A 13008-nucleotide genomic window follows, 5' to 3' on the forward strand; every position below is an offset into this window, starting at 1 on the left:
TGCATTTGGGTCCACCGCTCGACCTGACACTGTAGGTCAGTTAAACTCGTAGATATTTGGATGAAGACAGTGATGAAAGACAATAAATACATCTCGTGGTGTGTTACTGTCTCACCTGCGTCTTTAGGAGGGCGAAGTAAAAGGCTGAGGACTTTAAAAAGGGTCTTTGGATCATTGTGGTTTTCTATGATCCTCTTGGAGGCTCGCTGTATTCTGGCCTTCGATCTTCTGCATCATGCGGCTTCTTCTCTGCGCGCTGAACACGCAGTGCAACAACGTGTCCAATGTCTAACCCATCAAGCCGCGTCTGTCCTGTAATATTTTACAGTTTTACAGTGTCCAAAGGTGCAGAAGTTAATGATCAGGTCGGTGACTAGAAAAGGCTGCAGAGCTGAAACTCAGCTGCACTTCCCAGAGGACACAATGATAATCAGCAAAGCCGACTAACCACACGTCCTTCCTCGTCTTGTCTGGAAAAACTGCTGGTTTATTCCCGCTTTACGCCTCACAGCTGAAAGACAAAGATGAAGTTTGAAACTCTCCTAGAAGAAATAAACGGTTTTGGGCCGTTCCAACTCATCATCATCAGCCTTCTGGTCAGCCCTCGGATTGTTCTTCCCTGTCATTTCCTCCTGAACAACTTCATCGCTGCGGTTCCCCCTCATCACTGCGACCTGGACTCTCTGGACGACGGAGGAGTCTTCGGTAATTTATCTCAGCAGCAGCGGCTGACCGTCAGCATTCCTGCAGGACAAGATGGAGACCTGAAGTCCTGCGAGATGTTTGCAGAGCCACAGTTTCAGCTTCTATCCAACACTTCCAGCAGCACCGAACCCCCCACAGTGCAGTGCCAGAGTGGGTGGGTTTATCACAACTCTACCTTCACCTCCACGCTTGCAACAGAGGTACAGCCACGCTTTTATCCCGCACCGCGTGCAGACATGGAGAGACGAATCCCCCTTTCTGTCTTACTGCTGTTTTCAGTGGGACCTTGTCTGTGACAGGAAGAGCCTGACGAAAACTACAAGCACAGTTTTCTTCTTTGGGGTGATGGCGGGGGCCATAACCTTTGGATATCTCTGTGATAAGTATGATGCCTTTAGAGGCTTTTATTTTCTCTTCTCCACCACTGTGAGCTCATTTCTTTCATAGTTTCTGTTGAAAATGACAAACAGAAATAATAAATTATTTCTTTGTCATGATAAACTATAAACCGTTCTGGTATCGACATAAAGCAACAGCTGCCACTGCGTTGAAGCAACTGAGGACACAAATCGTTTCTGAATGTTCTCCTCACTGAAATATTTTTTTGGATTTCATGCAATTTATAAACAAATTGCTTTAGTGGATTAAAACCACCAGAAAACCATGAGTCAGCATGTAGATATTATCTGTTTTAGAGGTTTTAATAAAGACATGGCCTTTTTCAGTTTGGTCTCGTTTGGCCATTCTGGCCCAGTTTAGCCCAGTTTGCCACAGTTTGGCCATTCTGGTCTAGTTTGGCCCAGTTTGTCCATTCTGGCCCAGTTTGTCACAGTTTGGCCCAGTTTGTCTATTTTGGCCCTGTTTGGCCATTCTGGTCCATTCTGGTCCAGTTTGACAGAATCTGTAAAATGGAGATTTTTTTTAAGTGCTGAAAGGCAGAAATTAAGTTAAAAGACAGAAACGATTTACAGGCTTGATTCTAAATCAGCTCAAATGTCTAACATGGCGGTGCAACACGACAATTCAGTCCAAAACATGAGAGGCTACAACCTTGGCTCTGATTGGCCGATCGGCATGCCCAACCATGTGATACAGTAGAATTACACAGACGTCCTCATGTTTACATGGGTATGGCCGGTCATCAACTGTAAGGCAGGAAATGTTTGTGATGCAGACACCTGTTCCCACATAAGCAGGCGGAACGTTGCTGCTTCCAAAGCGTGTTACCAAACGGAAATGTTCACTTCAGTTCAGCTTTATTTGTACAGCACCATTTAACAACAACGTCGTCTCAGCGCACTTTACAGGCACGTCATAACAAGCCAGATAATAACAAACAGCCTGGTTAAAGGAAAACCACTGGATTGCATCGAAACCAGGACTCGCCCCCCCCATCCCGAGCTGCTTGAGGCGACAGTTTTAAATGCGTGTTTTAAATTTTCTTAACTGTGTCTGGTGGGGAAAGAAATGCTTTTTATTAGTTTTCAGCCGAGATTCGACTCTTTCTGATGATACCAGACACGTCTAGATTTACATCACTGACCCAACGTTACACCTGTGAAACCGGATGATTAGTCCTGCTGCCCCCCATCCCTGGGGGCTTTAATGAGAGGAACTAGATGTTCTCAGGCCCTGCAGGAAACCTCCTGTTTTGCAGGTATGGGCGGAGGAACACTCTCCTGGCCTCCTACATCATGGCCATCGTTTTTGGGTTCTCCAGCGCGTTTGCAAACTCCTACACACTGTTCACTACGCTGAGATTCTTTACAGGATTTGGTCTGGCGGGAATCAGCATCAACTCCATAGTTCTCAGTAAGCTGCGTTCACCACAGATCGCATCCTGCATGTTGAAGGACTGTTTGTCCAACCTCTAAATGACCAAAACCTTCCTGACTTTACTCTCCTTGCAGGCATCGAGTGGGTGGACACAGGCCACAGGTCCTTTATAGGCGTGATTGGCAGCCTGGCCTGGTCTGCAGGGAACATGCTACTGGCTGGTTTTGCCTGTCTGGTTCCTGACTGGAGGAAGCTGATCATGACTGTCACTGCTCCGTTGGTGCTTGCAGTTTTGACCTGGTGGTAAGTGGAGCGCAAACAACAATTAATGAAAGTTTTCTCAACATGGCCCCAGCTTGGTCCTAACATGGCCCCAGCCAGGCCCTAACATGGCCCCAGCCAGGCCCTAACATGGCCCCAGCTTGGTCCTAGCCTGGGCTCTACATGGCCCCAGCCTGGCCCCAGCTTGGTCCTAACATGGCCCCCAGCTTGGTCCTAGCCTGGGCTCTACATGGCCCCAGCCTGGCCCCAGCTTGGTCCTAACATGGCCCCAGCCAGGCCCTAACATGGCCCCAGCTTGGTCCTAGCCTGGGCTCTACATGGCCCCAGCCTGGCCCCAGCTTGGTCCTAACATGGCCCCAGCCAGGCCCTAACATGGCCCCAGCTTGGTCCTAGCCTGGGCTCTACATGGCCCCAGCCTGGCCCCAGCTTGGTCCTAACATGGCCCCCAGCTTGGTCCTAGCCTGGGCTCTACATGGCCCCAGCCTGGCCCCAGCTTGGTCCTAACATGGCCCCAGCCAGGCCCTAACATGGCCCCAGCTTGGTCCTAGCCTGGGCTCTACATGGCCCCAGCCTGGCCCCAGCTTGGTCCTAACATGGCCCCCAGCTTGGTCCTAGCCTGGGCTCTACATGGCCCCAGCCTGGCCCCAGCTTGGTCCTAACATGGCCCCCAGCTTGGTCCTAGCCTGGGCTCTACATGGCCCCAGCCTGGCCCCAGCTTGGTCCTAACATGGCCCCCAGCTTGGTCCTAGCCTGGGCTCTACATGGCCCCAGCCTGGCCCCAGCTTGGTCCTAACATGGCCCCAGCCAGGCCCTAACATGGCCCCAGCTTGGTCCTAGCCTGGGCTCTACATGGCCCCAGCCTGGCCCCAGCTTGGTCCTAACATGGCCCCCAGCTTGGTCCTAGCCTGGGCTCTACATGGCCCCAGCCTGGCCCCAGCTTGGTCCTAACATGGCCCCCAGCTTGGTCCTAGCCTGGGCTCTACATGGCCCCAGCCTGGCCCCAGCTTGGTCCTAACATGGCCCCCAGCTTGGTCCTAGCCTGGGCTCTACATGGCCCCAGCCTGGCCCCAGCTTGGTCCTAACATGGCCCCAGCTTGGTCCTAGCCTGGGCTCTACATGGCCCCAGCCTGGCACAACTTCATTAGGCAAAGTTATGTGAATCAACAGGCCACAGGACTGAACACAGGTATTTCTCTCCTGCATACACCTGCTGCTCCAAAGTAAGAAAACAATGAACTACATAAAGGTTTCCAGAGTTCTGGATCATCCGGTCGGAGCAGATCAGCTGAAACAAAAAGCTGTGTTCAGGTGGAAGCTGTAACGATGCGGACATTCCCATTCTCAGAAAAACACCATGAAATCCCTCCAGGAGTTTTTACATGATGTTGCTGACGGATGGACAGACAGACCTCCGCCACCTGCTTGGCAGAGATAACAGCCTCACTGATCTGCAAAGGGTCCCGATCCAGATCAGCCGCCACGCCAAGCGTTCCGGTTGCTTCCATCAGGGTGCGGATTTCTGCTGCTGACATGTCAGACTGGAAGACTCATTTGTCCCTGCAGTGACCAGACGCTGAATGGCCTGTTGTGGTGTGACGAAATGTGACATCTTCTGGGAAACAAACCTCCTGTAGACAGTAGAGTCTTAACCTTAAAGGTTACACGATTAAAAAAATGTTTTTAAACATTAAAACACTTAAATCTACTCTGGTAGCCTTCTTGATAAAAGGATGAACCCATGAACAAGCGAACCCTAACCCTAACCGTCTGTAATGGTAACTGGTGCAGGTTTAATGGTTCTGATTGTAGGTGGATCCCTGAATCTGCACGCTGGCTTTTAGCCAACGGTAACTCAGAAAAGGCCCAGTTCTACCTGGACAGATGTGCAAATATCAACAAAAGACAAAAGCTATCCAGGCTAAAAGTTGAGGTGAGTTCCATTTTTAATCAGTTCAACATCTGATCATAATAATATCGCCTCTCAAATGGACGTAATCATTTCCTTAGTCTGGATGTTTAAGCCCCATACAGCCGGGGTCTCCAACTCCACTGCTCATGAGCTGCCATCCAAGATGTCAACAAGTTGTTGGAGAACCTTTTCATTTAAATCAAGTGCATTGTAGTAGGGAAACACTTAAACCTGCAGGGTGGTAGCTCACAAGGAGACTCCGGATTTAAGTTTGAATAAAAGTTTGATGTGGTAACGTCTGTCCTCCTCTACAGACTCTTTCCAACATGGAAGTCCTGGAAAAGCAGGACAAAAACTACAATTACCTTCACCTGATCAAAACCCCACAGATGAGACGGTTAGCGTTACTGTCTGGGATCGTGTGGTGAGTACTGTGCATGAAATCACTCTAAAATCACAGACACTCTTCAACGATACCCCTGATTAAGGGACAAGGCTCCGTTTGAGTATCCCATGCAGTAAAACTCGTTCACCTTTCTCTGCAGGTACGGAGTTGCCTCGACTTACTATGGAATCAGTCTGAACATCAGTGGATTCGGTCTGAACATGTACCTCACACACTTCATCTACGCAGCCGTGGAAGTTCCCGCCAAGCTGATGATTTACTGCTTTCTCAACGTCTTCGGGCGAAGGATGTGTCAAGCAGGCACGCTGATCCTGACAGGAAGCTGCGTCGCCACCAACATCTTCATTCCACAAGGTCAGATCTTCTTTTCCAAAGTCTGGCTGGGAGATCCGCATCAGAAATAGCTCCGTTATGGATTTTCCATTGCCGAAGGCTGGCTGCTAGCATTCAGTTCATCTCCTTTTGCTTCGTTCTTTCTTGTTATCTGCACATGCATGTCTTCACCTTTGCAGATCTGTGGCATGTTCGGGCTGTTGTTGCAGTTCTTGGAAAAGGCCTTTCAGAAGCTTCTTTTACAACCGTGTTCCTGTACACGACTGAACTTTACCCCACAGTCATCAGGTCAGTGTTTCACTTGGCTTGTCTGGAAGCTGCGGAGGCAAGTGAATTATTTCCCCGCTAAGGTGGAGGCTAAAGCAGACTGTTGACTTTGGTCTGTTACCATGGTTACACATAAAAAGATTTTGGGATCGGTTAAATGACAAACTAATTGTTGGTATATTTTTTATTTTAAAGTGCTGTATTGGCTTCAGTGGAGGACCTTTCTGCCCCCTGAAACCAGAATATGTCAAGACATTTTTTCTATGTGAGAGCTGAAGCATCTCTACGTAAAGCAGATGCTTGTATAGTGATTACCTTCACACACACTCGCTGGAGCATCAGAATAAAGATTTACGTCACTGAACGATTGCTGGTCCGCGTATTTACTGAGATTTTCACATACAACTACTTGCAGGGTTTCCAGCAGGGGTGCCAAACTCCAGTCCTCCTGCAGGTTTTTGTTGTTTCTCTGCTCCAACACACCTGATTCAAATGAAATGGATCCAACAGCTTCTTGTCATCCTGTTCATTCATTTCAATCAGGTGCGTTGGAGCATGGAGACAAGAAAACCCTGCAGGATAATGGCCCTTGAGGACTGGAGTTTGACACCTGTGGTTCACAGAGAAGATCTGAAGAAGAGAAAACACGCAGTGCAGGCTGCTGGTGGTGATGTCATGGTGTACAGGCTCCACCCTTTATAATCCTAGCCTGCTTACTGGGGTGGGAGGATCAAAGAATCAGACTCCCCCAACAAACGCAGGTCTCTGTACGCTTCAAGAAGGCCAGATACAGGAAGACCACAACACAAGGCGCGTAGTGGGTTCAGTGCACGGCATTGTGGGTAAACACAGGAGGATAGGTGGCTCTGGAGCAGAGAAATAGCAGGCGGACATGTTGAAGAAATGCAGCTCCGTGTTTAACTGGTGTGCACGAGAAACCAGTGGTTGTCTGGTCTTCCCCTTCAGTAATGCTTGATGCAGCGCCTCCCCAGGCGAGGAGGGGAACATGTTGTTGAAAAGGTCTGATTAGTTTCAGAACTGTTTGGACCTGAAGTCCCCAGTGATGTACCCAGTCAGGAAGACTTACTGCATCGCCTTCCTTCCGCACAAAGATTTGCTGCTAATAATTTATAACTTTGCATTTATACATTTTTCTGAGTTTGTTTGATTTCTTTGTTAAACTTCTTAGCAGTGAAAACTTCTTCCAGTCCTGGCTGATTACGAGTAAAAAAACAAACCCATGAGCCTCCCAAACCTTTCCGTCCTCCAACAAACACTGACAGACGTTTCACTCGTGTCTTTCCAGGCAGAATGCTTTGGGTTACACCAGCTTCGTGAGCCGCCTGGGCGTATCAGTGGCGCCGCTCATCCTGCTGCTGGAGGACGTTTGGACCCTTCTTCCTCAGATCATCATCTGCTCTGTGGCCATAGTCTCTGGCCTGGTGTCTCTGCTCCTCCCGGAAACCCTGAATGCAACGCTGCCAGAGACCATCGACGACATAGAGATGTCAGGGTTAGTAAATTCATCCGTGCAATGTCGAGCTCTGGTGACATCTAGTAATTGAAAACAACTCAAATTTTCAAACTAAAAACAAGGTTTCACACCTTTTTCTTTTATTAGTCACAGAATATACAACAAATGTTCATTCATTTTACAAACCGCTTAGTCTGATTAAGGGTCGCGGGGAAGCCGGAGCCTATCCCAGCAGCCTTTGGCCGAGAGGCAGGGTACACCCTGGACAGCTCGCCAGTCCATCACAGTACAACCAATGTATTTAATACCAACATAACATTGTATAGTGGCTGAAAGGCACAGGCAAAAGCATAATGCTCTTATTTAAGCCTGTCCTATTGAAGAAATTAAGCTACCCATCAACATATACAAGTATTACAAAATTAAAAAAGTCAAAACAAAAACAAGAAAATAAACAAACAGGAAAAATATAAACAAACTGAAAAACTAATCACCAGTAAACAGTCAAACGGAAGAGTCATGAAGCAAACGCATAAAATGTATAATTCACAAATAACTCTCATATTACCTTAAGAACCTTCTTTTTGAAAACCAAAACGTATCACATGACCTTCTATCTTCTAACTTCTATCAGCATCATTCCATTAAGAAATCCCAACAACAGATAAACATGTCCTTTTAGTTTTAGTTTTTTGGCCCTTGGTACTGTGAATCTGCAGGTGTCTCTAAAGTCATAGTTTGTCTCTCGGAATTGAAAAATCTTTGTATCAGGGACACTGGCTTTTAATTATAAATGCAATATTTGTGTTACCTTTGCCATTTTCAGTGTTTCATTTGTTTGTTTGTTTAGTTTTTTTTTTACATTTGTATTGTTCAATGGTGGGATAAAAGTATAATCAAAATCAAACCAAGCCATAAAATCTGACTTTCAGAAGCCTAAACAAGCGAGAAAAGTCTGTAGTCACATTACATATCTCTGCTGCATTATTTTGTTTCATTTCAGAAAAAATCCCACCATCTCTCTGCCTGGAGAGTCTTCGGATGTTTTCTTGCAATCCAAACCTGAGGATGGCATGTTTTAGCCTGCATTTATCCATCCATCTGTCTGTCAGCAACTTTACATAAAAACTCCTGGAGGGATCGGCACAATGTGTTTCTGAGAACAGGTCCTGGTCTAACTTAGACGCCATTAAAGGTTGGGAGTGATCTGGAATCGTATCTGGATACAGGAATGTTGTGCAGGATTATTCCTCATTGTGAGATAAGACCATTTTCAGTATATCTACATATTTATCAGTATATCCACATTAAATGGTGAGAAAATGCAGAATAAGTTCCCAACAGGTTCTCCAAGATAGATGCGGATCCCAGTGTGGCGAGACGGGGGAAGTGTGTGCATTAAGTTTTGACAACGCCACTCTGGGACTTTCACCCAGAGATTAATGTAAGCAACCCCGACCTCAAGGCCTTCAGGTTCGTTTTACTAAAAGAGGCTTGAGACAAGTGTCCGATTATAAAAGAAATAATTTTATTTAAACAAACATTAAGATAAACAATTACCTAAAAAAAAAAGAGTCTGCATTGAGCTTATCGGGGGGGATGAGTGGGCTAAGCCAAGGTGGAGGAATCTGACAAAACAGTAAGGGCCACCCCAGGCACACGTGAAGGACTTGTTCCGTTCTCCCAAGACACACAACACAGGCACACGTGATGAACATGCAAAACAGGGAGTGGGTAATCACACCAAACAGGATCTGACACCAAGGCAGCACCATGGCCACCACAAGCTCTCAGACCACTAGGAATAAAAAGAAACAAAAATGTTAAAACACACTTAACACAATAAAAAAAAAAGGAACAGCTGCAGGTCAACGAGTAGTGACACATCGCCTCTAATGCACAATCTTTGTAGACTCCAACGCAGCAGCCGTGAAGGCGAAGCAGCGCAAACTCCAGCTTGGTGGAGCGGGTAATATCTCCGCCACGTCAGCACCGGCGAATTTCATAAAACCAAGCAGTTCTTTAACAGTAAGCAAAGCAGCAGCAATGTTAGGGAGATCAGCAGAGCAGTAGTCAACCAAGGCACATCCAGTGCATTATAGCATTCAGCTGACTGCAGAACCGCTGTGCTTTACAGATCTCAGATTTTCCCCTAGAATAAAAAAACAGTAAAGTAAGTGTCCCATGCAAGTAGAAAATCAGCCCCCCTGTATCAGATTTACATACCAGGATGCAGCGTTAGTCTCGTAGAGGAGTCGCGAGCAGGAGAAGACGCAGCATGGTGCGCTACCTATGAAAACAGCCACTTAAACATGTATACTACTTCAAATATAAGAAGCCCAACTAAGAGACCTACCACAGCGATGCAAATATACGGCCAACTCCGCTTTGAAGCAGCGAGGGACCTTAGTGATGGCCGGAAGTTGCGCAGTCAATCAGTCACACAGGTGAGCGCTTGCTGTCAGTACCTGGCTCTGCTGTTTAAATATGTCGCCCCCATCAGCTGATTGGCCAGCAACACAACTACCCATCTAATACTGCCACACCAGCAACATTCTGGATACTACCATCCAGAACGGGAGCAAGATTCTGGATGCTACCATCCATGCTACCATCCAGAACAGGAACAACATTCTGGATGCTACCATCCATGCTACCATCCAGAATGGGAACAACATTCTGGATGTTACCATCCATGCTACCTTCCAGAACGGGAACAACATTCTGGATACTACCATCCATGCTACCATCCAGAAGGGGAACAACATTCTGGATACTACCATCCAGAACGGGAACAACATTCTGGATACTACCATCCAGAATGGGAACAACATTCTGGATGCTACCATCCAGAACGGGAACAACATTCTGGATGTTACCATCCATGCTACCTTCCAGAACGGGAACAACATTCTGGATACTACCATCCATGCTACCATCCAGAAGGGGAACAACATTCTGGATACTACCATCCAGAACGGGAACAACATTCTGGATACTACCATCCAGAATGGGAACAACATTCTGGATGCTACCATCCAGAACGGGAACAACATTCTGGATACTACCATCCATGCTACCATCCAGAAGGGGAACAACATTCTGGATACTACCATCCAGAACGGGAACAACATTCTGGATACTACCATCCAGAATGGGAACAACATTCTGGATGCTACCATCCAGAACGGGAACAACATTCTGGATGTTACCATCCATGCTACCATCCAGAAGGGGAACAACATTCTGGATACTACCATCCATGCTACCATCCAGAAGGGGAACAACATTCTGGATACTACCATCCATGCTACCATCCAGAACGGGAACAACATTCTGGATACTACCATCCAGAACGGGAACAACATTCTGGATGCTACCATCCATGCTACCATCCAGAACGGGAACAACATTCTGGATGCTACCATCCAGAACGGGAACAACATTCTGGATACTACCATCCATGCTACCATCCAGAACGGGAACAACATTCTGGATACTACCATCCAGAACGGGAACAACATTCTGGATACTACCATCCAGAACGGGAACAACATTCTGAATGCTACCATCCAGAACGGTAACATTCTGGATGTTACCATCCATGCTACCATCTAGAATGGGAACAACATTCTGGATGCTACCATCCATGCTACCATCCAGAACGAGAACAGCATTCTGGATGCTACCATCCAGAATGGGAACAACATTCTGGATGCTACCATCCATGCTACCATCCAGAACGAGAACAGCATTCTGGATGCTACCATCCAGAATGGGAACAACATTCTGGATGCTACCATCCAGAACGGGAACAACATTCTGGATGCTGCCATCCATGCTACCATCCAGAACGGGAACAACATTCTGGATACTACCATCCAGAACGGGAACAACATTCTGGATGCTACCATCCAGAACGGTAACATTCTGGATGTTACCATCCATGCTACCATCTAGAATGGGAACAACATTCTGGATGCTACCATCCATGCTACCATCCAGAACAGGAACAACATTCTGGATGCTACCATCCATGCTACCATCCAGAACAGGAACAACATTCTGGATGCTACCATCCATGCTACCATCCAGAATGGGAACAACATTTCATCACTGCAAGAGAACCAACATGGAACAAACACCACAATGTAGCAAAGACACTGTGGATTCATTATCAATAAATCTGGAATCAGATATTGGATCCATATAGGATAGATGTAGGACCAGAACATCGACTGGAAATGAGCTGCTGTGCTGGAGGTCTGACCTCTAACTGGGATTTTCTAATGGTTCACTTCGTTCCACATAACCATATTTCAAAGTTGTTAAAATAAAGTATGAAAGTGGAAACATTGTTGTCATGTCAACCGCTGATTTATTCTGTTTGCATGAAACATGATGTTGGTGTTTCTTCACGTCGTGTTAATCCTCAGTTTGAATGAAAGCAGCTGGATTTCCATTACCCAGATCAAGAAGATGTTTCACCTCCCATCAATAAGTAACCAAAGTTTCTTGGAAACTCGTAGGCATCTCCAGACTACGGTGGCTGGGAGGTACAAAATATTATTCCAAAAATATAATAACACTTTTACTAGGTTCTGAATCCATGAAACACTTTGATCATCAATAAAGTAACTTTATGTAGCTTTTAAAAGTTTCTAAAACACTTTTACATGTTTAGAAACCTAAACACAAAAACATGACCTAAAAGTGATGTGGTGGGTCGCTGTGGGAAAATGACGGTCCAAACGTGACACCTTCTTGTCCCCACAGTGATGTGTGTATGTATGTGTACATATGTGTGTGTGTGTGTATATATATATATATATATATATATATATATATATATATATATAAAAACGTTGTTACTGTTCTGGATGGTAGTATCCAGAATGTTGCCGGGATCCACATCTATAAAATCTTGGAAAAACCTGTTGGGAACTTCTTCTGGATTTTCTCACCATTTGATGTGGATATTCTGCTATATATGCAGATATACTGAAAATGGTCCTATCTCACAATGAGGAATAATCCTGCACAACATTCCTGTATCCAGATACTATTCCACGGGACGATGCAGAGACGTGTCAGCCAGGACAGCCCCACAGCATCCAGAGCCTTAAGGAACTCCGAGCAGATCTCATCCACCCCCGGGGCTTTGACATCAAGGAGTTTTTTAACCACCTCAGCCCCAGAGATAGAAGAGCCCCCCCTCTGAGTCCCCCAGCTCTTATTCCTCATCAGAAGACGTGTTGGTAGGATTGAGGAAGTCTTCGAAGTATTCCCTCCACCGACCCATGACGTCCCGAGTTGAGGTCAGCAGCTCCCTATCTCCACTGTACACAGTATTGACGGAGCACTGCTTGCCCCTCCTGAGTTGCCGGATGGTGGACAAAGAACCAGGAAGTTGTTCTCCATGGCCTCGCTGAACTCCTCCCATGCCTGAGTTTTTGCCTTGGCAATGGCCATAGCCACATGGTTACTTTCCCTGTCAATACCTCTCAGCTGCCTTCAGAGTCTCACAGGCCAAGAAGGCCCGATAGGACTCCTTCTTCAGCTTGGTTGGGCTGTAAGCACCCTGTGGATGTCGGGCCCTCATACCACCCTCATAGAGTCTGTTTCTGACTCTTTGAGCAGACACGTGCACATTTGTGTCCTGCTGGAGCTCATTTTGCAGGGCTCTGGCAGTGCTCCTTCTGTTCCTCCTTGCACAAAGAAGGAGGTAGCGGTCCTGCTGCTGGGTTGTTGTCCTCCCACGACCTCCTCCACATCTCCTGATGTACTGGCCTGTCTCCTGGTAGCGCCTCCATGCTCTGGACACTACGCTGACAGACACAACAAACCTTCTTGCCA

The 13008-nt window shown here is 46.7% G+C and overlaps 1 protein-coding gene across 1 annotated transcript; it reads left to right on the forward strand.

Annotated features, from left to right (window-relative positions):
- Positions 1 to 524: 524 nt before the first annotated feature.
- Positions 525 to 12698, forward strand: LOC306762014 (solute carrier family 22 member 7-like; the record flags this gene model as incomplete). The annotated part of the gene is made up of 10 exons (XM_079248365.1): positions 525 to 905; positions 985 to 1088; positions 2363 to 2517; positions 2616 to 2784; positions 4573 to 4693; positions 4987 to 5096; positions 5218 to 5432; positions 5591 to 5703; positions 6989 to 7191; positions 12671 to 12698. 10 exons carry the CDS (start codon positions 525 to 527, stop codon positions 12696 to 12698), a joined length of 1599 nt encoding a protein of 532 aa, XP_079104491.1.
- Between the last annotated feature and the right edge of the window lie 310 nt (positions 12699 to 13008).

The sequence above is a fragment of the Telmatherina bonti genome, assembly GCF_933228915.1.
Source record: "Telmatherina bonti genome assembly, chromosome: 11".
Lineage (NCBI taxonomy): Eukaryota > Metazoa > Chordata > Actinopteri > Atheriniformes > Telmatherinidae > Telmatherina > Telmatherina bonti.